The sequence below is a fragment of the Argopecten irradians genome, chromosome 1, assembly GCF_041381155.1.
Source record: "Argopecten irradians isolate NY chromosome 1, Ai_NY, whole genome shotgun sequence".
NCBI lineage: Eukaryota > Metazoa > Mollusca > Bivalvia > Pectinida > Pectinidae > Argopecten > Argopecten irradians.
Window position 1 is genome coordinate 49,625,838 of NC_091134.1, and position 21,936 is coordinate 49,647,773.

Below are 21,936 nucleotides of genomic sequence, written 5' to 3' on the forward strand. Positions count from 1 at the left end.
AAGCACATCCTCAGTTAAGCATGAATCATCATTTATGATTTTGCAAACGATTAAATTTTGCGACCATATTGTACATTGAAGGCCGTGTTTACATGACAAAAGCCGAAAACTGTGCGGTACCCACATAAAACGTGACCAACCAATCCTTCTTTAGAGATCAACGTTGTATGCATTTTCCATATCAGTGCAGGTTTTATAAATGCTATAATTTAGAACAATGCAATGCTGACTGTTTCCGTCGATCAATTAAAATTTCTGACCATATATTACGTACGTTGATGTTCTCTGGTTATCAACGATCACCACATGTAAGCATAGAGATGATGGCATATGTAAACAGTCTCAAGTTGACCACGTTGTTTGTCAGGCAGGTTTTATAAACTAAGATAAATAGCTCGTGGAGGAACCATTACTGACGACCTTTTCTCAGCAACATGGACAAAAAGATGAATTTCGATGACATTATAGAAAGAATTGGCAGTATTGGAAAATACCAGATAATTCAAATCCTTCTGCTGTGTCTTCCTCACATTAATTGTGCCATGTTTATGGTGATATCAGTTATATTACTCGGAGTTCCAGACCATAGGTAAGTTATCAATCATAACACAATTTGAAGCATATTTGTATTTTCTATTAGACCAAAAATACCAGGAGGATAATAATAATGGACGGAACCGGAGTCTGAGATCGAATTCCCGATTTTTAATTTTTCTTTCGTAGTAAAGTGGAGAGAAAAAATTAGGGTCGGAGGTAAAAATAGAAAATTAGGGTCGGTCGGGTAACCCTAAACAGACCTATTTTATAGCCTTAATAAGCACACTGATTAATTCAAAGTAACAGGATATCTGAGAAAAATGCAGAAGGGAATACCTTTCAAGTGTGATTATTGCGACAAAATGAACCAGGAACGAGTACAATGGACTTTTCCCAATTTTCTGATTTTATAATATATTACTTCAATTTCAGTCAATAGCATATTCCATAAATATGACCATTTTCAAATGTTTCAAATAATTTTAATGCATTATGCATTGACATGCTTCGGATATGATTTTAAATAAAAAAAGTGTAATAGTGTAGTGTATCCCGTTATTAACGTGACGGATATATTTTCGCGATTTTGTAGGACATTGAAGTAATCACGAAAATTATTTTCGTAAAATTTTCTTAATCCTCAATTGAAAAATTTAGATTTGGTATAATTATAATAATTTTCTCATTTGAAATATAGGTCGATTTCTTTTATTCTTGAGCATATTTGACTGTACGGTAGTAATGCTTTTAAAATAATAAAACAATATATTAAAGAAAAAATCAACTAATACAAACAAATAATATAGTAATTTTGAATATTAGCTCGGATGAGCAAATAATTCCGTAAATGAAGGAACAAACGAACAACAGTCTAAACTTTTTTATTGTATTCAGATGTAAAGTACCCGGATATGAAGACGACATATATGCGATACAAAGTCCGGAACATCAGACAATGGTGGACACCTTCATACCACGATCTTCGGACAGTACCAAATACTATGACCAGTGTCATGTGTATACCTATAAGATGACAGGGGGTCACAACAGTACTATTACAGGCAATAGGTCGACAGTGGAATGTAGCAGCTGGGTATACAGTCAGTCGGTGTTTACAGAAACTTTAGTATCCAAGGTAAGTATGAAATAAACAAATAAGTAATAGAACAATATACAACGGACGAACGTTTGGTTTGGTTTATTACATTAACGTACGTCCTATTACTAACAAGAGTAATTGAAAAACGGACTCCCATGTGTACAATATCTTGCAGTGTGTGAATGTTTATGTTTTGGGTGGCTGCGGTATATTCATTTTGTGTCTCCTTAAAATAGCGGTACTTTTGCAATTTTTGTATTGCTATATCACCAAAACATGCCGCCAAAGGCATCGCTCACATTATACCGATAACAGGCAAACCATTCGTCCCACTCTCTATGCTGAGCGCTAAGCTATACTATATTGTGTCTCGGCATAGGGACTTAACCTAAAGCCTCCCTTACAGGCGCGAGCACTCACCACGAGGCAAAACGTGAGGTAGTGTCAATAGAGACGTTAGGGAAAAAAACTGTCAGATTTGAAGAAGAGAAAACATACGATCCTAAATAGTCGTCTTTAACGATCATGCAATAGGGGCAACAGGTACAATTATAGTTTCATTTACTGTAGAACAAATTTAAAATTAGGACCATTTTTCGATCACAAGCCCTAATTTCTCTGATGTTAAACAGTTGTTAGAAGTAAAGAAAATATCGTATGTATACAACATACCCAACATTTACTGTAGTAAGCCAACGTATTGTCGTGTGCGATTAGATTTAGAATTCTCTGGCGATAGGAGATCACAAAAAGGAATCGCCGCTAAACTGTTTATTATGTAATAGAGCTCCATAAATCAATAATGCGAAATGAAATCTTCACATAAACGGCTTAGGTATAAAAGGCGAAATTATGTCGCGCGGAAATAAGTTCTAGTATATCTACACAGGCAATATCTCTTCACGTGGACTTCACGTGAAATTCATGTGGAAAAATGTCACATAAAAATTCACTTTTTTACCGCGGTTCACGTGAAAATTTTAACTTGAAGAAGTATTGCCTGTGTATTTTTGGGAAAAAAAGTTTGGCTTGTGTGTTAATGGAACGAATGAAACTATTCTAACATGTGCCGTTCACATAATATGTTCATGTTTTACGTCACATGATAAAGCAGAAATCACTGGTTGCTATTTAACATTTATGTAAAACTTCGTAAGAAAATCAAAGATATGCTTTGTTCATCAAAGATGAAAACTCCATTTTATATCAAGATGATAACCCAATGAAACAGTGAAATATGTTTAGTATTAGTGGTCTCCTCTCCAGCATGACCTCGTCTGCAGCAATGCCCATATACTCTCATTGACAAAGATGATGTTCTTCGTGGGTGTTCTCGTCGGATCGTTCACGTTTGGCTTACTGGCAGACAGGTAAGTCGATAGTGACTTTTCGTAATAAATCACGCATTTTTTTTAACATTTCCTATGTTATATAACATGTTATTGGTGATCAAATAACTAGGTTAATCAAACATATATAGAGGATATTCCTTGTTTCTTAACGAATACCACCCAGTGGGCACACGACGTGGAATTAATGTTGATTATTAGTTGAATTTAAGTAGCGACGTCGCCGACTAGATTACAACGTCCGTCCGACGTCTAAAACCGGTGCAGTTATAATTGGTCGAGTGAGGTGGAAACTTTTATATTTTTCACGAGTGCGAAGCATCATTGAAAAATATCAAAGTTTCCACCTCTCGAGATGATATTCATGTGGTATTCATCAAAAAACAAGGAATACTCTATTTATTACATTTTGCAATTATTTGCCGTTGCCATTATTACATCGTATTTTTGAGAGTATAACGTCATATTTCTACACCAAAATATGACGTCATTTTTGTGAACAAACTAATGACGTAACAATCAAAATGATATTTTTTCTCAATGCTGCATTCGGATTGGTCAATTAAGCATTAGCTGTCATATTTTTTACATGCAATGGTTTGTAACATACATTGGGTGTTCTAGCATAGCTAATGGTGCGCGTTAGCGCGCCATGAAAGACATGCTAGAATACCAATGTATGTTACACACCAATACATGTCAAAATTATTACAACCAATACTTATATTTACATTTATATAGGCATTCCCCTTATAAAAAGAAAAAGGTTGAAAAATCAAGTATGAAAATAAAAGTTATACGTTTGTATAGTGAAAAACATAATTTGATGGAACAGCCAATAATTTGGCGGGAAAGAGTTGAGGTCTTGAAACTGCCGGTATGTTGCCATTGACAACGGACTAAACAATAACAGTAGATGTAATAGTCCCATCGATAAAACGGGATGTACAACGATAAGTACAGCATTTCAATCTATTTCATTTTTTTTTCTCATAAGAATATATTTCCATATTGATCCATTTTCAGATTATGTTATATAGTGGATTATCGTAGAGATGTAAAACCTAGCCATTACTTTACCTTTTGAACTCTGATTGCCAGAGCCTAACTGTCAATGTTAATACTGGAAAATAACATTGGGCTTAGTAGCAACATATAGGTATTGTGCAGTGGTAATGTAAATGTAAGCGAGTGAAAATATCAAAAATGACATTTTCACTGTAGTGAAGTATATCGTTTTTATGTTACCGTAAAACCTTATAATTTAAAGCGAAAATTACAATTAAGTAAAAGGCAGCAATCCACTGTAATTTTGATATTTATAAAAAACATCATTTTCTGATTATTTTTCGATAACATTTTCTCTGACTTGCGTTAAAGCAAAATATTAACACAAAGCCATTTCTGTTTACCAGATTAAATGTCAGCTAACTCTCCTATATAGGTTCTTATATTTCCTGGACCTGCTAGAGTGACCCCTCTTCTTCCATAATGCCAACGAAATAAGGATTGCGAATATTGTCTTTATTCGCATCAGTAATAAAGCGTTCATAAACTAACAATCTAAAATAAATCTATAATTATTTAATTTATTTAATTGTTTGTTATCTTTACCTATGTTTCCTTTCATTGTTCCTACAGGTATGGGAGGAAGTTTTCAATGTGTTGTTCTATGGTACAACAGTTTGTGTCCTCTGTAGGCCTGGCCTGGGCACCAAACCTTCCAGTATACATAGCCCTACGGTTCCTGGTCGGGGCTTCCACTACAGGGATAGTACTTACCACGTTTGTACTGTGTAAGTACATACGTATCATTAGTACATCACGTGACAGAATACTGGATTCTGATTGGCTACACACATGGAAAATATTTGTAATAGTGCCCGGGCAAGCGGGCACTATTGAAGTGGCGCGAAATTGAACGTGAATGTATTGTGACGTCACCATTACATGACGTCATTATAACGTTGCGCTTCGACCAAGACGTCAAGATGGCGGACAGGCTGTTTTGTGCGGGGAAGGAAGTAAATCTTGCTTTTCTACAGAAGACTGTTCACTAATGTTCTATATTGATCTACTTTTAATTTTCATGAAGCTGAATTCCGTTTTTATAGAATCCCATATCTCTGCCACAATTTATATGTTGTACTTTTAATGTAACAACGTGGTGTGAAAATGAAGATAGCGTTGGGAGGTAGGCCTATCGCTTGACGTGCTTCTTAAAGTTTGCGATGACATGGAAAACGGTCTCATGTCAGGGTGATGTACTAAACCCATTATGGCCTGGTTGAGAGGGCACTATTGCCTCATAGTATTGTCTCATGATGGGATAGTGCCCTCGCCTTCGGCTCGGGCACTATTCCATCCCTCGACAATACTATGAGGCAATAGTGCCCTCTCAACCAGGCCATAATAGATAAGTATTAGTCGAATAAAACATATCCGATTCTAAATATGATTATGCATCATGGGTATCTGATTGTCATGAAAATTAATCCATAAAAAACTTCAAATACGATTTTAATGAAATATACAGAACACCGATAATGTTTAAAATACACGATCTTACAAATACGTTTCATCAGATGACCGATTTTGCAAATTAAATGTTTGTCTTTACCTTGACAGCGTTGGAGATAGTTGGGCCCAGTAAGAGAGTCCGAGCGGTTATGGTTAACGGATTCTTCTTTGCCGGTGGAGAGGTGATGCTAGCAGGGCTTGGGTATTGGTTACGGGACTGGAAGTATGTCGAACTGGTCGTCGGAGGATCAACCATTTTATTTCTGCCCTATTTCTGGTCAGTTGTTCTGATAGTTCAAACATTTTTTTTTGTTTTTATTACTCGCAAAGACGTTAGTGCGAGAAATAATTATGATTTTACAATTAATAGTGACTTACAAAATTCTCGCAAAACAGAGAGTGTGTCGAAGTAAACCTGGCCCCAGGATTGTGGAAGAGTCTTAGACTTATCTTTTTGCTTAGCCAATAAAAATGACGTAACTTTTTGTAATGTCATCGGTGATTTCCTAACTTTAAATTTGAAAGATCGCTTCAGACTTAATGTTGATTTATTATATGTACTATGTGATGTATAGTGATGTAATACAATATCAGTGATATGTCTGACACTCGTATTGGTTTGTTTTTATAAAACGTATCTTAAATATTTTATCTACCACAGGGAGAAATTACCCCGAATTCATATTGGGAATGTTTGTTCTAATCTCGACGGCTTTTGATATTTAATTGACAACTGGTCATTTGAAGTTATCTATATATTCAAGTTTCTCCTGGATATATGTAAAGATATATTTTTATATTTTATACATTATAAATACAGGATGTTTTAACACAACTTTACTGAAATCAATCTTGGTAACAATCAATTAACAGGTAAATTATATACAATTTTTTCCCCAGGATAATTCAGGAATCTCCAAGATGGCTACTTAATCATGGTTCGACGAAGAAGGCTGAGGAACTGATCAACCGAATAGCAGACGTGAACAAAAAGAGCCAACATGTACCGCCCCTAACCAGTTATAAGGAGGATGAGAAACCGAAAGGAGACATTCGGCATCTATTTACATCCAAAGTGTTACTGCGTAGGACATTGATATTATTCCTGAACTGGTAATTATGCATTTTTGTTTCAATATTCTTCAGTTCGTTTTAAGTATAATTCATTTTGCCTAACATTTTCAATTAGAAACCACCAGTGAGTCAATTTGGTATATAATTTATGCAGTTCCGTTTACTAAATTAAGAATTTGAAATCCTTTTGTTTCTGGTAAGAAATGGGTGACACAATTGATATTTCGACCGACCAACATAGGTACATGTATATCAAAATCCGATAACACTCGCTGTTTGTATTAACTTTAAAAATGACAAATTTTCTCAAAATCTTAAAAGTGTCTCTGTTTATGACGAAATCGACTTTGATGTTGAAAGTTTCAATGATATGATTGTTGTTAGTTTCTGACTTCTTTGAAACAGGAGTGTTATCGCTATGACGTTTTACGGTCTATCGATGAATGCCGGAAATATTGGTGGAGATTTTTACCTGAACTTTTTGTTACTGGGAGTGATGGACTTCCCGTCAAGCCTTCTCCTACTCATCTTCCTAAACCGTATCGGCAGAAAGAGGGTTCACTGCACAGCAATGATCGTAGGTGGCGTGTCGTGTCTATCTACATTATTCTCCACAACCTACGGGGGTGAATGTAAGTTCACTGTTCATTTAAGAGACATCTACCTGACATGACATAACTCTTTATCCCACTGATCTATATCAGTTACGCAATGGATACCTAAGTTTAACGATCGAGTTTTCGCTGACGTTATTCCGTGAGGAATTCATTATCGCATTACATTTAGTGCCCAAACATCTCCAATGTATTTTTCTGCCAAGTGCAGTAGTTGTGGTATCGTATATGTAACTGTCATCCTTGTGTAACAAGGCTTGAGTAAAATGTAGCGTATTGCCAGACGTGATCGAACTCTCGACCCCAGAGTTACTGGACAACCGCACTACCAACTGAACTAAAGGACTATCCTTCAAGTAGCTAGAAGGCGACCGCATCACTTTATACATTATTTACGAATAAAACCTGCTACACTTACAGAAAACAATTCAAAGCTTTATCTTTGGTTGTCCAATACATTTGTCATCAGTATCACAGATTCTTCGTCAAATCTACACTTTTTCTAAATGTTTATCTTTTTCTTTGTGTTGTGAAGCCATGTTATTATTTCAGCTTTACACAGTTTGACTGTTGCCCTGGTGCTAATAGGAAAGTTAGGAGCGGGGTGTGCGTTCGGAAGTGTCTACGTGCTGACGTCTGAGCTTTACCCAACTGTTGTACGGAATGCGGGTATGGGAGCATGTTCCTGTTTCGCCCGGTTAGGATCTATGGTAGCTCCATATGTCATTTCATCGGTATGCATATATAAATGAAAATTGAAAAAAAAAAATGTTTTAAAATATCTTTCTAAAGCATTTGTTTATCTACACTGCTCTTGAAATACTATATATTAGTCTACAAATGTATCCTTGTGTGTTATATTTAAACGCTTGGAATGTTTTGTTTTTGAATAAAGATTAATGCTTTCAAAGACAATTTTTGAACAACTATCGTAATCCAAACACAAAATCAGACTACGAATTGCATAAAGATTTTTTTTTCATAAATTGTCATCATAATTAATATCTCTTTTTGCACCCGTTGTTTGTCCTTGAATGTTGTGTACTGTGTGCCATTTGTACTTACATGTACGTCACATATGTAAGCTGAGCGACGGTTTTCTCATTTCAGTCGTTTTGATATCAAACTATTACGCATTTAAGAAATTAAATCACCCGTTTGTTTACGAGATCATATGATATACAGAAAACCACTAATCGTACTTGTCGTTTTAGAGCGTTTGGTGGATAATGTATATTGGTGAGAACTTATTTACGTATTGAAAAGGATTTGTTGGATGATCCATTTGCACGGAACAGATGTTGAAAATACTTTCAAATGTATTTTGCAAATTTATATTTTATAATGTTACGAGTTCAGGTCGTTAGACCTATTGAACCTGTTTTCCAATGCTGTTTCCACTACAGGCTGCTGCCATAGGAGGTACCATAGGAAAGGCAGTGCCGTTAATTATCTTTGGTTCAGCGTCTATAGCCGCGGGCTTATTAGCGCTTCTTCTGCCAGAAACACTAAACAAAGACTTACCCGACACGATTGAGCAGGGCAAACAGTTTGGAATGTGAGTGGAATTATAAAAGTTTTCAAAAATATTCTGTGCAACGATTTTATTTATTCTAATTCTGATTAATCATCGGTAGTTGGTTTTTTTCCTGGTTTTCTGGCAGGCGTATATTCACCTTTATCCAAAGCTTAGACGTCCTTAGAGCCTGCTTACAAGATTAGAACATGCGTATTTCTTTCATACCTACAGGTGTAATACTGGCTGGTCTAGGGCAATACACTCATGCCGCCTGAAGCTGTATTGCATGACTACCCATTCAATAAAGCCTCGTGACGTCACGGCGTCAACAAAAATTATATTTCCTCGGTAAAAATTAAACATTTTTTTTTCACAACGAAATTTTTGTTGAAAATATTACGTAATGTTTCATGTAGGAAAAATTGGATTGAATTGAATTGATCCCTCGGGATCACAAAATGTTGCAAAACCCTCGGCAAGCCTCGGGTTTTTCTACATTTTGTGACCCTCGGGTAGCATATCCCTATCCTTCATATCTACATATGAAAGAGCCTTATAATCTTATACAGTGTATGTGACGTTGATAATACTCATATGTGCTATTATGTGTTCTTTATTTCGTTATTTTAATATATATATCAATTATAGGCAGGCAAATAGTTCAGAAATATGAAATTTAACCTATATTTATTTGTAGTATGTGTATTACTGACATACATATGTAATTCCGACGTATGTGCTTACATGAAAGAACAGGCCTTACACAGAAAGAAAATCTTTCAGATAGATGTAACTTGAATATTTTCATGTTCATAAATATGTTTTTATTCCATGTACAAATATCTTATAAAACTGAGATATGTATATTTTTGAAATTTCAGATCGGGGTTTGAGTCAAAGAAGAAAGTGGAGATTGTCAATAATGGGTTTTCAATGGACGAACACTGAAAAACATGGATATTTTTCAGGAAAATGATACAAACCAACCAGATATTCCTCTACATGAACACAATGGTTTTTTTAATAAAATAACAAAATTAAAGTTCTTTCTCTCTTTTCACTTGCATTAGTAATGTAGAAATGCCATCAATATGTGTGTAAAATATTGTCAAATTGTAGAAATCTGTAAATATGGCAATCAAATTGCTGAGAGTGGAAAGTGTGTAAAGGAAGACATTTAGGACACACATCTCGTTGAATAGCATGGTGACCATCATCACGTTATAGACTCACCGCCAGTCTATAGATATTAAAAGTAAACTTATTCTGCAACTGCCGCACATACTGATCGATGGGTACTGCCTGATACACTTGTGCTTTTTCCGTTAATTCGAAATTCTTTATCCGTCAATACGACTCAAATGAATTTCTTCCACATTGAATGGATTTTTTTCTAACTTGGCCCCAAAACTTTACCTTCCGGTGATTGTAACGGCATTCAGTCCCGCAAAAATTGGCAACAAAATAGCGTCTCGATTTAAGTGAAACCTAGTAAATAATCGGTAGATTTATTTCATTTTAAATGTCATCTATGAGCGAATGGATGCAGATAAACAAAATAAATAACAATACAAGTTTATTTTGATATTCCACACCAAACGGCTCTTCATGACAGCCTTCCTAAGTCTCGCATCAAAATAACGCTGCATTGTTAGATACTTTACAATTATAGCATTTTGATGAGGTCGATGCATGTTTTTATTGACCAAAGAAAAATTATCGACCGAGGACGTAGTCCGAGGTTGATAATTTTCCTTTGTTCAATAAAAACATGCATCAACAGAATTCAAAATCCTACAATTGTTTTATTATTTCAATTGGTGTTCTTTGCATGCAATCAAGGATTTATAAGTGTCATTTACATATGTACGTCCTTGATGCAATACACAAAAACGCATATATGTGACAGACTTGTGTGAACATCTACATTGATTTTCAGTTAAATACATATTATAGAGAGCGCAGCGAACTCTTGTGATAGAGGTGTCTCGGTAACGTTATTCTATGTAAATCATCCAATATATGTAGAGTTGGAAAACTTTCTCAAAAACCGGAAACAGGAAGTCAACTCAAGATCCAGCATCGCGCAAGACAGTATCCAAAGTCACACTCTCGCGTGATTACAATATCACACTCTCGCGAGATTACAAACAAGTAACGCTTGGAAAAATTCAAAATGAAACATTAGTGAAAGATAAACCTCTCAATTTATTCTTACCTGAATCTAACAATTGCATTTTGTCCTGAATCTTAACTTAAAAGCCGTTTTACGTGAGCAGTTGCTTCGGAATTTTCCGCTTGGCAACGGAGAATGACGTTGAGATATAATTTGTAGCCGCAGTCACCTATTTTTGCAGAAAGTGAAAGTAGAAGTATTCTATGTTCAATATTGTTTTTTCTTGTTATGAACTCAATGCCAGTCATTCAGCAAAGCTATGATTCTAATCATTAATGATTATATAAATGGTTTCTATCAGTACAGTTATTCAGCGCACACAATAAGCAATTAGAACAAAACATGTGTCAATATCGGTAAGACTGATGGGTCAGGGGAGATAACTCTTTCGCCGTTAGAAATCCTTTATTTACCTGGCATATTTCTATTTAATAACAGTTTAAAAAACCGAATGAATGGATTAACTGCTGCGCTCTCTGAAAGGCTTTGCCTTAAATTATATTATCTATATATCCAAAATGACTGTACAATTTTCTTATTAGGTCTGGTTTCCAGATACAATGTAGAAGAATGCATCATCATACCCATACTGTATTTTTCATATTTTTCAACTGTTAGATTATTACAGAAAATGTCTAAATACATATCTATGTACAAGCGCCGCTGGTATCGTTGCATCTTTGTATTTGTAATTCCGCCGTTGTTTAAAATGTTTCATTTTCCTCTACCAGCAGGGAGGCACACCTGCAGCTGTGTCTGCCTTTCTCAGTGTTTGACAAAAATGTGTTACCAACAAAAATCGGTATCTTAGAAACGCTTTGATTATCAACGTTATAATGCATGTCACATTCAAGCTTTTACCAGTCGGTCATTGTTTTATAGGGGGTCACGTGGGGTACCGACGTCCAATGAGATTGGCGGAAAAACCAAGAAAAATAATAATAACTATTATTCTCTTTAAGTTTGTAAAACTAAACTTAAGGCAGGGTTAGTCATACGAGGGGTATAACATATAGAAACATTGCAACAAGAGAATATGACGTGAATATATGAAAGGGCGACCAGTAGTAACCCAGGTCATAACTTCCAACACCTAATACCTAGATAACAGCAACGTTTGTAGACACGAGTGATGTGTCAGAAAAGAGCAACACTACACTTTTGCATCACAAATGTTCTAAGTTTGCCAAAGTAAAATATAAAATAGTATTTTTTCCTGAAATCTATTCATTAAATCTTGATGCGTGAATATTGTTTTGATCAACGATCACCCAGTAAATGTATATCAATATTTACTAGTTTGTTGACTGTTTCACCAGGAATCAGTTGGTAAGCCTTATCAGGACGCGGTGTCTGGGCAAAGTTTATTCCCGATGAGATAAAACTACAGTCACAACAAATGAATAGCTCAGTTATACAACCACGCTGCTGAACTGCACTCGTCACGCAACAATTTGCTGTAAGCATGGATTTCGATGCAATAACGACGCAACTCGGAGAGTTTGGCCGGTATCAGAAATTCTTATATTTGCTGGTATGTCTGACGGCGGCAATAGTAGGGTTATTTGCGGTAATGGGAGGTATCATCCTAGCAACGCCGGAACACAGGTAAGTCCGCCACGTGCAAAGTTATCATGTGGGCAGCATTTGGTATACAATTAGTCGTTTCCTTATTTGATCTAAAATTATTTATGTCATATTTGATTTTTTTCGTGGCATTAATTACATTCACATAATATGTTATTTTACAAGATTTTACATTTTCAAATGAAATTCTAAACAAAAGAATATCTACGTGTATATGTATATTGTTCATATTCAACTGATAAAATAACTTTCAAAAATAAGTAGTTTGTCGTTACATTAAGTACGTCTATTATGATAAAAATGTGTCTGGTTTACCTATCCAATAATTTAGCCAATAATACCCTGTTTTATTATCTATAGCTTTTAGGTTTTACATAAAAAAAAATCCTAATGGAATATATTTACATTCTTTTTTTCTCGCGGAAAATTACTTTGTAAATGTCTTGATGAAAATAACTGTCTTTCTTTTCAAACAATTTACAACATAAACATTTCTGGATCTGTTTGAAATTGAATTGCTCTTATTTTTTATATTTCCTGTTGGCAAGTTGTTTGTTTTACTCGAATGGACCAGGGATTTAAGTAGGTGTATTGTGCATCCTGTTTACAATATTCATTTTCGTAACTTAAGTTTCATCTACCCAGCAATCAATATGTAATATAGCATACTTTGTTTTATGTTATACTATCGCTGGATAAATTTGTATAACTTATGACAATAGTTTTCGTCTTAATCTATTTAAGTAAAGGTTAACATTTTCAATTGTTAAAACATTTTTAAGTAACTCACAAACTTGTAGAAGTTCTTTCGAAAATAAAACACAGAGTAATCCAGTAAAATTGTCCAATATTAAAAATAAATTGTTAACCAAAAACATAATGAAGTACAGAATGAAAAGGTATACATGTGTCAAGGTTTGTAGGATGTGTAGCAAGCGTAAAATGAATAAAAGATATAATCTGTTTATGTGATGTGAAATATAAAGTATAGAAATCAAGAATGATAAATGTGCAGTTAGTGTATGATTGTTGGTATCATGTCCTATATATCACATATTTATTTTGTACTTATACAATGGGAACTTCGTAACGCTAAAACTTAAAAGATACAAATCTGTAGAGTCACGCTTTCTGGGGTATATTGTATTTCAATGAGATTGGTGTTTCTCAAGTCAATGTGTCTAAAGCATATTAAAAAAATATGCAATTAATACACGTCACTGGCTAAAGATTTGTACGTATGCGATATTACAAAAAAGTATATTTATCGCACTCAGGATGTAGCATAGATACATGTTAATAAAAGGCTACTGAAATATTGTCCTTCAGTCGTCCACATGGACGAGTCTTATGTTTAGCATATACCATATGATATTGTTGTACATAATGAAATATTAAAATCATTAACATAACATGTCATAATATTATTTTGAAATAATTACTTTCAGTACCAAAATCTTATTTCTGTGTTCACTTTGTTTGTTTGTTTGTTTGGTTTTTTTAACGTGATATCATATTCTGCATTCTTATATACCGACTTTCGCTGAAATTAGACAATATCTTACTTTCGACCAACAAGACGTCATTCTTTTGTTGCTTTGGCCAACACTTTCATAAAGGGCACTGTTGTCTGTAGTATAACCCTAAAACACTGATATATATGATATATTTCACTGAAATCAGACACTATCTTAATTTTGGCCAGTCAAAAGCAAAATAATCGAGCAAAAAAAAAAAAAAAAAAAATGAAACAGAATAAAATGTGTTGAGTACTAAGCAAATCAAGGGGAATTTAAATACAAAAATAATTGTTTTCTGTCTTTAAAACAAGAACGCAGTTACATTTCTCGCAAATACACTTTATACGGTTTAAAGTTTGCCATTCCTGCCTCCTGCTTAAATGCTTTAATTATGAAATTTATTATCTTTAGACAGATGTATTCATTGCGTAAAGGTTAGACGGTCTGGTATTTTCAAGATGAAAACGCTAACATAAATTATTTTGTTATACCCCTATAAATGAGTTTCTATATAAACTTTATTGACAAAAATGCCAATAAATGAACTGTTCGGTCGAGCGGTCCAGAGAACTGTTAAAATCGACTGTTAAAATGTGCTGTTGGACCGGAGTGACGTCACAAATACAATTCGTGACGTCAATGCATTGTTTTGAATCAATGGGGTATAACACACCAGTTATCGATTGGGTTTTCAGGCAACACGAAATTTGTTGGACCCTCACACAAACTTTCGGCCTCGGGCAATAGTTTTGTCTTCGGGTCCAACAAACCATATGTTGGCCTCAACCCCAGTCAATAACTGTATAATATAATATGATCCCATAAATGGTGTACTGTTAAAAGCAAGAAGAAATATATTTGAATTGTTGTTTTATTATTTTAAGCAAGAATTGAAATGAGTACAGTGCTATGTAGAATGGCGTTCCTTATATTGATTTAAATAAACAACTGTAGTAAAATATGTTTTTTGGGTGTATTCAATATTTTTAAACTTAACAGATTACTTAATCAATGTGCATTAATGATTAGGTAGATAAACAGAATGATTATAATGATAAAAATAAATAGCTTTTTATTGATGATGTAACTTACGTGACATTTAGCAGAATCTGGGTAGCGTGACGTTAAGTAAGAACTGGGACATAATGTGTGCCCTTGTTATACATCCAAATAGAACTTTAAGTATTCGATTCGAGGTCAGAACCATGTAGCGTTGATAACAACGCTGTTGTTTAGCTAAAAATAACCTCAACTCTGTCGATATCTTGAGTTACATAGATTAGACAAAAGAAGCTTCAAAGTGTATTTCGGGAGTTAGACGCCTAGTAGATATTTTCATTGTATTGTAATTGCCATGTGACGAAACACATGCACTGAATTTTTGCGGCAATTTGATTCAGTGCAATCAAAGGCAAACTTTCTCTTCCATTATAGAAATGGCAAATGTCTTGTCCCTTTACCCCAGTTATGGGATGGCTATGAATTCAGTAGCACTAATGAAAAATATCATCAACACTAAAAGCTGCCATTGAAATTCAGTAAAATTCAATGATGTGATAGATAATGTTTAAGGAACATTATGTTATGCATAGCGTAATTACCTTCGAAGAATGTCCGGGTTTTGTAAAGTGAATGACTATTTGTAAGGCCAATGAATCTTATTAAAGAATGGGCTTAGTTGATCAAGTGGTAAATTCACATAATCATTCGCCATAAATCCTTTTATTTCAGATGTAAGATTCCAGGATTAGAAAACGACACGTTTGAGATCCAGAGTGAGGCTCACCAAGAATTAATACGTCGTTATATCCCGCCTTCCGCCGATCCCCTACTCACATACGCCCAGTGTAATCTATATTCGTTTAATTCAAGTTTTGTAACATATGACAACCTTAGCCGACCAATCAATGCCACTCTGCAAAAGTGTACATCGTGGGTATACAGCTATGATATTTTTGAGGAGACTGTTGCCTCCAAGGTGAGTTCCGAAAAGGCTGCCGTTTTGAAATCTCTTGTAATAATATAGTTTGTCAACCATTATCATTGTATTCAGCTTTAGATTTCTGCTCAGTACCAATTCATATAATATACACTGATAACCCTATTATATGGTCATACAACTAACATAAATTAAAAATAAAAGAAGCTTAATTACCAATATCTGTTTGCACAAAATATTGCGATCTTTCACACTGATCACAGTTAGAGTATAGAATTAGTAAATTGTTATTTTGTTCCATCAATTTGTTTCCGTATGTCGACCATATCATTTCATCTAATCCGTCAGAGATATCTGCACTTTATTGTGACGTCATTTGTTTGAGTGAGAAAATTACGTCATACATATGATGTTACAATTACAAACACATGACGTAACCATCAAAAGCTACTGACAAGAGAAAGTTGAGCAATGAACAAAAACATAATTCGGTTGAAAACTAATGTTTCACACACATTACCATAAAGATCATAATCAAACTGTATGACACTGTTAAATAATCCTGCTGAATGAATAAACAAACACTTCTAAAGGTCAAGCCGGCCATTGACTACTTAATCCGGACGTCCGTTTATTTAGCCTATCTGTTGATAAACTCCTTAGTGTCTTCTTCATTGTAAAACGGCCAAGCTAAATGTCAACATCTCCAATAGGTTGTCATTGCTCGGGTCAACAGACTTAAGTTTACGTTATGGCTTAGTAAAGAGACAGACCTGTGAGTTAATCATGATGATAGGTCATCCTGTGGCATTCACTAATTTCATCACAGGATAAAAGTTAATTTTAGTGAAATGTTTTTTAAATTAGAGTATTTTTAACATTTATTTCTTTTCTTTTGAATTATTTCAATGTCGTGTTCATATTTACAGAAATATGTTGCGTAATTTTGAGAGATATCAAACATTTTATGAATGAAATCGAATGAAATGGTGAATATGTATGAATGTCAATAAATTGATAAAAGGTTAAAAGATAAATACGCTTAGTTCAAACAGATATACCATGTAATGGTGTTGATTAGTAAAATAATCAAAAAAGGACAATAAAAAATGAAATAAATCGGTAGAAAATATAGAATAATAGGACAACATTTATTTAGACATGTGAGTTCATTTTATCTTTTCTAATAATAGTTATCTGCCAAAATTCACTCCGATAGGGTGACCAGTTCTCTCTAGAAATTCTTTCCTCGTTACATGTTTATATATTAGCAGATCAAACTCGATGTTACTAATATAAACCTTATCCAATGTTTTTTTCTCGCATTGATAAATTTTCCTTAACAGTTTGACGTCGTATGTGATAATGCCTATCAAACATCCCTCACCAAGTCCCTATTCTACGCTGGGGTATTTGTTGGCGCCTTCGTCTTCGGCCAAATGTCCGACTTGTAAGTCGTAACTACAAGGTCTTGCATTCCTACATCCCTTCCACAGAAGTTTACACTTTGCAAAGTTGTCTTTCTTTAAGAAAATGGGAACAAATGATGCATATCGAAAGAGTTGATTAATATATGACATAAAGAGTATAAAAAGAATCATAAATTAAGCAAAATGATATTATTAATAAAACATCGTCTTTTTTAGATATTCCCTGCTATGTTTACCATTAACTTTTCGTTGGAATGTGTTATACCCGTTCTCTTTCCGCGTGCTTCATTATAAATATTTTTAAAATATATCTTTTGCCTTCATACAAATGTATCTAAGTACGAGTTTCTGTTTATTCCTTTATAAAGTTGTGGACGTAAGAAGACATTTTACCTTTCGCTGGTTCTAATGTTAGCGTCTTCTTTGGCCCTGGCATTTGCTCCAAACTTTCTTGGATTTTCTATCATCAATTTGATAGTTGGAGCAGCTTCTCAAGGACTCTTCCTTACTGGATTTGTAATAGGTATGTAAAATGTCGTCGAAAAAGGCAATTTTTTTTAGATAATATCATACAATTGTAAAATGATTGAAAGGATATTTAAGCGTTAACATATCTTCCTTCCTTCCTACTTTAAAACCGTAAAACAGTATAGTTTTAATTTTGAAAGAAAACCTTTCATTTTCGGGGATCATGCTTTTTATATTTTTTACATTACTTTTTATGGAGAGGAAATGAAGAAGTTTCCATCAGTGTCGATCAGTGTCCAATATGATTACAGGTGTACTTGCCTGATAATCTCAATCTCAATAATATTTACTTGACAGAAGTTCATCATTATTCGCATCGTGATAAGGTAATAAAATCTTGATAAAGACTGTATCCTGCTTTGTTTTCCTCAGGTGTCGAGTTAGTGGGTCCGTCCAAAAGGATATGGGCAGGTATTGTTATCGAGTATGCCTTTGCTATTGGCCTTATTTCTCTAGCCTTCATTGGCTACTTTATGCGCTACTGGCAATACCTGGTCATCATATGTGCTCTTCCCTTTGCCTTGAATCTCTCCTATTGGTGGTAAGTTCCATTTTCTGTATCTAAACACTTACAAGAACTAACAAAGCAACAATATTGAATGACAGGTTTAATACTGCTATATGAAACGTAACAAAACTGTTAGAAAATACCTGACATTGTTCCCCATTCTATTTACAAATGGTAAATAATAAACGTAATATACCACTCATTCTTTCTATGACATAAAAAGGGAAATGTGTATTGAAATTTATCACCTATTTGCAACAATAGTTTGACAAATGTATTATTTGGGGTATCAAATCGGATATTACGTAGACTAGTGGCGCCTTTATTTGACTTATGTTTTCTTCATTATAGATATTAAGAAATCTAGACTTACGGTATATCTTGCCAAGAAAATGGCAAAAGATTATTGCATTTTCAACCCTTCATTGCCGGTATATGTTTAGGAAATTTCGCTTACAAGTATCTTATATTACATTCTGTGTTGCAGGTTGCTCCCAGAATCACCCCGTTGGCTTATATCCAAGAAGCGGTTTGACGAAGCAGAGGCGATACTTCGTAAAGCCGAGCGCGTTAACAAGGTGAAGCTTCCAGACAATTTGTTTGATAAAGATATTGATGAGGTCCCAAAACCTACTGGAAATTTCCTTCAGCTCTTCACTAACCGTGTTCTTCTCATCAGAACACTCATCATCTTCTTTAATTGGTAAGGACATTGTCAAGGAAGAGGTAAATGAACTTTTGGTTCAAATTAAAAGCGTACTCTTGTCAAAAGTGTCTAAAGCATTCGCTCATTTTAACCCCACATTGTGAAAGTGGTAGTAAAGTGAACTTTGATTGATTTGTAAAAGCTACATTACTCTTCTGAAGAATTTAATCGGAATCGTAAGTTAACCACTCCACAATACATGTTGATACCAACAGAACGATGCTTTCCTTTTCAGGACCATTGTCACCATGATATATTACGGATTGTCTTTAAATTCCGGTAACCTTGGTGGAAACTTTTACCTGAACTTCTTTTTGTCGGGACTTGTTGAATTCCCCGGCTATACCATAGTACTGCTGTTTTTGGACCGCCTGGGCCGGAAACGTCTTCACTGTATATGTATGATTGTAGGAGGTCTCACATGTTTATCCACTATCTTCACTATTCTGTTTGGTGGCAAAGGTAGGATTATAATTAAACACATTTTTTTGAGAATAACATGACATATCTTTCTGTACAGACAAGCCATTTGCGATATTGATTGCTTAATTTCATTACAGAAACTCGATGTTTCTTTTTATTTAATTAAATAACCCATCATAATTATTATTGTAATAATTAATTTTAATTATATAATTATTCATGGATTTTTCTAGTGATTTTTGACTGTATACTGTATGTTCTAACAGTAAATTTTCGTCACTGCCACTTTGAACATCAAAACATAAGACATAAGACATAAATCTTATAATGTCTTCTTGAATATTATGATATTAATACGATATTTTATTAGTATATAACGTTGTCCCAACGTCTAAATAAAAGGCAAATGATCCAATGTAAATTTAACATTGAACTATCATCATAGATATATCGAAATTTACTGCCGCACAAATTCAAAACCTCAATAATTTCAAAATTGTACTTGATGAATTTCATTTACACTTCTATTTTCTCATTATCAAAATTGAACAAAAAGTATTAATCAATAAAATCAATCGAATTCCATCCTCATACACACAAAGCCTCAGCATGTATAACTTTATGTATCTTTTCCGTTACCAGAGTTACAAGCCCTAACTACAACCCTAGCCATGATAGGGAAGCTGGGCGCTGCTGCTGCCTTTGCTATTATCTACATATACTCCGCGGAGCTGTTTCCTACTGTCGTTCGAAACTCTGCCCTGGGAGCAAGCTCGTGTGTAGGGAGGATAGGAAATATAGCGGCACCATATGTAGCTGATGCGGTAAGGCTGTTTACGTTGAGATCTAAATATTCATCTGAAACAACTTTTATTTGTTTTTTCCATAGTAGTACAAGACAGTTTACAAAAGACATCACTTTGTCACTCATGTTCTCATTTAGAAGAGGTACTTGTACGTTGATATATATATCAATATGAATGACATGTATTCATTTTCTCTAAAAATAAACTCACACCAGTATTAGTAGATAAAATCACTTAGATAACTTAATTGCTTAATATTAGTTTTTGGTTTTATTTAATTATTATAAAATATTATCTAGATTGAATAAACATTATAATGACCACATAAATACAATTACAGGGAAATATGATAGGAGGTAAATTCGGAAAGGCGTTTCCTCTGATCTTTTTTGGAGCGACGGCGATACTGGCTGGTTGTCTGGCGCTGTTCCTCCCCGAAACATTGAACCAAGATCTGCCTGAGACTATCGAGGACGGGATCCAGTTTGGGACGTGAGTATATATAAACTATTGTACTAATATATAGTTATATCTAGGGTTCGTAATTGCAATCTTGTGAAACATGCATACACAACCATACAGAGACTGAGATTATTTGTAGATATTTTGTGAATATAAGATTAAAGAATAACGTAAGGTTCGGGAGTTCTCTGGAATAGCGTGTTTTTTTTAAGTTTCAAGTTTCTTTTGTACTCTTTAAAAAAAAAGAAAAAAAAACAAAACCAGAATAAGATAACTCTAATTGAAAAAAATATCATAGTAGAAATATTTCAAAGCTTAATAAAAATGAATAAATAAATAACAAACTGAAAAAAAAGATAAAGTCATGGCATGAACCTAAGCTTTTCTTGAAGAGTGGAGATCTTTTATCCACAAGAAAATAAACGGTGTTTGAGGATAAACAATATAACACATATGATATGATTTTACGCCTTCAAACTTGCATTATATTATGTATGATCGAAAACAAATATGCATGAGCCTGAATTATTTCGTACTGTAGTTTTGGATGTTTCGATAACCATTTTGGAATCATTTTCTGCTTGTTATTAATATAAGTTATCTTATTTCTACTTAGCGCCGATTATAAAAACCGGAAAAAGGATCTGAGTATGGAGGAAAAGGTGATGCGACCAGAGCAGATGGCTAATCTCCTCCCGCATAACCAACACACAAAGTGGACAAACTAGATATTTTTAATAAAACAACTTGTTAAAAAAAAGTCGTTGCTGACACTTTACAAATACCCAACGCACTAAACTAGATTTGCGTATGTTTCTGAGCAACAATGTCAGAAAAAATACATTGCAAATAAGCTCAACCTTGTGTTGGCATTTAGCTCAATCAACTTCATTTGAATACAGTATTCATTTAGTAGTAATAACGTTGTCATGGAAGAAGTTTTAACGGAAATATTTCGTGTGTGTAGTACCATAACAACGAACCATTGTCTACAGATTGATCAGAGAGAGCTTTTTTATTATAAAAATGGCATTACATGTATCTCGGTTGTGTATCGCAATGTCCTTATCATTTGTCATAGTGTAGTCGTGTGACAAGGGCAATAACGCAAAATGTAAATAAACATATTTTTGTACATT

The 21,936-nt window shown here is 34.2% G+C and overlaps 1 protein-coding gene across 1 annotated transcript in view; it reads left to right on the forward strand.

Annotated features, from left to right (window-relative positions):
* The window catches only part of LOC138330711 (uncharacterized), a 33,665-nt gene extending 11,733 nt beyond the window's left edge, over positions 1-21,932 (forward strand). The window contains exons 12-30 of the mRNA XM_069278270.1: positions 431-589; positions 1,432-1,672; positions 2,903-3,006; positions 4,627-4,781; positions 5,614-5,782; positions 6,406-6,618; positions 6,985-7,211; positions 7,746-7,927; positions 8,600-8,751; positions 12,320-12,496; positions 15,727-15,973; positions 17,281-17,384; positions 17,733-17,887; positions 18,265-18,433; positions 18,888-19,103; positions 19,342-19,568; positions 20,172-20,353; positions 20,676-20,827; positions 21,414-21,932. Of these exons, the coding sequence (XP_069134371.1) occupies positions 431-589; positions 1,432-1,672; positions 2,903-3,006; positions 4,627-4,781; positions 5,614-5,782; positions 6,406-6,618; positions 6,985-7,211; positions 7,746-7,927; positions 8,600-8,751; positions 12,320-12,496; positions 15,727-15,973; positions 17,281-17,384; positions 17,733-17,887; positions 18,265-18,433; positions 18,888-19,103; positions 19,342-19,568; positions 20,172-20,353; positions 20,676-20,827; positions 21,414-21,525 (3,343 nt within the window). The 3' untranslated portion in view covers positions 21,526-21,932. The remainder of the gene's footprint in view (positions 1-430; positions 590-1,431; positions 1,673-2,902; positions 3,007-4,626; positions 4,782-5,613; positions 5,783-6,405; positions 6,619-6,984; positions 7,212-7,745; positions 7,928-8,599; positions 8,752-12,319; positions 12,497-15,726; positions 15,974-17,280; positions 17,385-17,732; positions 17,888-18,264; positions 18,434-18,887; positions 19,104-19,341; positions 19,569-20,171; positions 20,354-20,675; positions 20,828-21,413) is intronic.
* Positions 21,933-21,936: the final 4 nt, after the last annotated feature.